The following is a 4,044-nucleotide window of genomic DNA, read 5'->3' as shown; positions in this document are numbered from 1 at the left end:
TAAAACTTTATGCAGGCCTGAGATCTGGAAATCAGCTTGGACTGATAAAAAGGACAGACAATTCAGTAAACTGTTGGTATCTTAAAACTTGCAGGAGCTTTGTGTTGGAAAAACTATGAATGCTCAGAATGCCTGGCATTGAGAACTTTAAAATTATTTAAATTCCCTATAGTACATCTAAGAACCTGTAACTTGAAAGTGCATAGAGTAGGCTACATTACTATCATCACACAAAAAATATTATTATAACATACTGATACTGTTCACTGGCAAACAAACTTAAAATCACAAAAACTCTACTTGTTGGATTTTGAGTTTTATTCAGCCATGTTGATAATTAAGGTAGGTGGGACAGATAAGGAATGGCACTAGTTAGGTGGTTTTACTAGTATGAAGTATGAACAAAACCGAACAGGTGGAGTGCTGTGCATTGATGGATCATGCCTATAATCCTAACTACTCAGGAGGCTGAGAGCTGAGAATTGCAGTTCAAAGGCAGCCTGGAGTAATACTATTACCTCCAGTTAACCAGCAAAATCCCAGAAGTGTGGCCAGGTCCTTGTGGCTGAAGCCTGTAACCTGAGCTACACAGGAGACTAAGATTTGAGGATCATGGTAGAAAGCCAGCCCACTTAGGAAGTCTATGAGAATCTTATGTCCAATTAACCACCAAAAAAAGAAAAAAGGAAGTTGAGCTGTGGCTGGCTCAAAGTGAAAGTAGTAGGCCTATAACCTTGAGCACCCAGCTCAGGGACAGCATTCAGGCTGGGAATTCAAGCCCATAACCACCACCAACAACCAAAAGTAGATGTGCTGCTCATGTGGTAGAGTGTTAGTCTTGAGTGAAAAAGCCAGGCCAGAGTGAAAGACTGAGTGATCAAAAAATTTTTAATGCCCATTTCTTTTGTTGTTGTTGTCATTTCAATTTTATTTTATTGCAAGGGTTATGTACTGAGGGATTACAGTTACAAAGTAAGGTGATGAGTACATTTCTTGCCAAACATTGTTTCCTCCTCCCTCATGTTCTCCCACTATCCTGCCCCTCCCCCCTCCTCCCACCAAGGGGTTCATTTCCAAAGTAGTGTTTTGTGAGTACTGTTATGTCATTGGTTCACTCTTTGTCTTTTGTCTCATCATTTTGTTATTCCTCTTCCCTTTCCCAAATCAGATAAACATACATACAAGACCCATGGCACCAAAATAAAATACAGTGACAACAGCGTGTTATTATTCTAAATGGCATTTCACAATAATAAAAGAATTCAAAAGGATTGCCACACAAAGGAAGACTTTGAGGTCAAAAACTCTGTGTCATTCTTATGAAATGAATGTCCCTATACTTGAGAAAATTGCTGAAAACAGGAGCTATTTTTTGCAGGTAATTACCACCATTACTGATGCTTTTTCTTCACAAGGGCATTTGGTGGATCCCAGTTTTTCTGACATGACACAAGAAAGTATTTTGAATCTTGTCAAGGGCACTATCTTCCTCTTTGTAACCGCACTTGGCATTGTAGGGAATATCATTGTTTTTGTGAATTTTGTATGTAGTTTTTGGAGAGGTGATCAGAAGAAATCTATACACCTTATTCTCATCCACTTGGCTTTTGCAAATACCATAATACTTCTTTCCAAAGGATTGCTAAGAGCAATAACAGCTTTTGGTTTAAGAAACTTCCTGGATGATACAGGCTGTAAGATACTTGTTTATCTGGAGAGGGTGGCCCGGGACTTTTCCATCTGCACCAGCACTCTCCTCACTGTGGTCCAGGCCATCACCATCAGTCCCAGAAGCTCTCTGTGCTGGAGATTCAAACCAAAGACTCCATGGAAAATTCTTCCCCTGTTTCTCTTCTTTTGGATCCTCAATTCCTTGAAAATCATCAACTTACTTCATTACATCACAAATAACAGGAAAAACATGTCAGAAGCTGCTAAAACTAACAATTATTGTTCTTTTCAACCAGAAAGTCAGGAAATAAAATGGATACTTCTTATTCTAATGGCCATACACAGTGCTATGTTTCAGGGTGTCATGGGTGGGGCCAGTGGCTACATGCTATTTCTTCTCCACAAGCATCACCAGCGTGTTCTCTACCTTCAGAGCTCTCACCTTCATAAAAGTCTTCCTGAAATGAAAGCTGCTAAGAGTGTTCTCCTTCTGATGTTCTGTTTTCTTTTCCTCTATTGGACAGATTACATTTTTTCTTTCTTTTTAAATTCTTTCTTACAGAATAATTCTATGATATTAAATGTCCAAGAATTTTTGACCATTGGTTATCCATTTCTCAGTCCCTTTGTGCTGATTCACAGAGAGGGAAATCTGGATAGTTGCAAGCCTTGGAGGAGACCAAGGCATTAAGAAAATGTCTATTTCAATGACTTTATAGTAAGTTTGAAAGAGTTCTTAATTCTGTTTTGCTGGTTATCAATATCATTTTAAAATAGGCTAATATATAAATTTTTATTGCCAGACACCGACTCTTATGATCTGTTGCCCTGAGTTGACAGAGAGATCATAGAAAAACAGAATGATGGGGCTGGGAAGGTGGCTCAGAGGTAGAGTGCTTGCCTTGCATGCATGAGGCTCTGGGTTCGATTCCTCAGCACCACATAAACAAAAAGAAAAAAGGCGGAAGTGGATCTGTGACTCAAGTGATAGAGTGGTAGTTTTGAGCGGAAGAGCTGAGGAACCATGCCCAGGCCCAGAGTTCCTGCCCCACGAGGGGACCCTCACCAAAAAGAAAAAGAAAAACAGAATGACATAGAAATCCCTTACTCTACTCTCCCCTCTTACCTTTATTTCTAATATTTTTGAGTCTGGGTTTTTCATTACCACTAAATATGTAGTAGGTAGCCAGGAAACAATTTGGCAAATTTTCTAAAATATTCCTGTATATCTATCCTTTGTGGCAAGAATCCAGTTTCTAAGTGTTGATCCTACATTTGGCTCATTATTTCATAAACACAATTTAAATTCTAGCAAGAATCCAGTTTCTAGGTTTTGATCACACATATGGATCATTATTTCATAACCACAATTTAAATACTAGCAGAACAGGAATTTTTGGTTATGTTAAAATATCCGTAAGCATTTATTCATAGAATGAATGCAGTGGAACACAATGATGAAGTTAAAGTCTGTGGACACCTTGAAAACATTACACGATGGAATAGGAGAAACCCTAGTTCTCCTTAGCACAGTCCCAAATGTTTTTAATAGAGACCCAGAAACACAACAAATCAAAGAAAAGTTGGACAAATGGGATTGCAGAGCTTCTGCATGGCAAAGGACATACCTAGCAAGATCAATAGAAAGCCTACGGATTGGGAGAAGATCTTCACTAGCCATAGAATGGACAAGGGTCTCATATCTAAAATATACCTGGAACTCGAAAAATTAAATCCTCCAACAACAAATCATCAAAGAAACAACTGATCCAATACATAGGTGGGCTAAAGACTTACCGAGAAACTTCTCTGAAGAGGAAAGAAGGATGGCCAATAGACACATGAAGAAATACTGAACCTCCCTAGCCATAAAAAAAAATGCAAATCAAAACAACACTGAAATACCACCTCACCCCAGTTAGAATGGCTATAATCAAGAATTCTAATAACCACAGATGCTGGATGGGATGTGGATAGAAGGGAACCTTACTGCATTGTTGGTGGGAGTGTAAACTTGTTCAACTACTTTGGAAAGTAGTATGGAGGTTCCTCAAAACACTCTACATAGAGCTCCCCTATAACCCCGCAATCCCACTTTTGGGCATTTACCCAAATGGTTACAAACAAGACCACACTAAAGCTACCAGCACAACTATGTTTACTGCAGCATTATTTACCATAGCTAAGATGTGGAACTAACCCAGATGCCCCTCAGTAGATGATTGGATCAAGAAAATGTGGTATATATACACAATGGAAATCTATGCCTCCATCAGAAAGAATGACATTGCCCCATTTGTTAGGAAATGGAAAGACTTGGAAAAAAATATATTAAGTGAAGGAAGCCAGGTCCAAAGAAGCATAGGTCCCATG

General features: G+C 38.9%; 1 protein-coding gene across 1 annotated transcript; it reads left to right on the top strand.

Annotated features, from left to right (window-relative positions):
• The first annotated feature begins 1,324 nt into the window (after positions 1-1,324).
• On the top strand, positions 1,325-2,362 carry LOC138827684 (vomeronasal type-1 receptor 4-like). The gene has a single exon (XM_070023302.1). It carries the CDS (start codon positions 1,325-1,327, stop codon positions 2,360-2,362), a length of 1,038 nt encoding a protein of 345 aa, XP_069879403.1.
• The last annotated feature ends 1,682 nt before the right edge of the window (positions 2,363-4,044 follow it).

The sequence above is a fragment of the Dipodomys merriami genome, unplaced genomic scaffold (assembly GCF_024711535.1).
Source record: "Dipodomys merriami isolate MVZ:Mamm:240054 unplaced genomic scaffold, mDipMer1.0.p SCAF_16, whole genome shotgun sequence".
NCBI classification, from domain to species: Eukaryota; Metazoa; Chordata; class Mammalia; order Rodentia; family Heteromyidae; genus Dipodomys; species Dipodomys merriami.
Note: the sequence above shows the minus strand (reverse complement) of the source record. Positions and strands in the feature narration are given on the sequence as shown.

Coding starts and splice junctions, on each gene's coding strand:
- LOC138827684 (XM_070023302.1), top strand. CDS start 1,325: ATGAATGTCCCTATACTTGAGAAAATTGCTGAAAACAGGAGCTATTTT.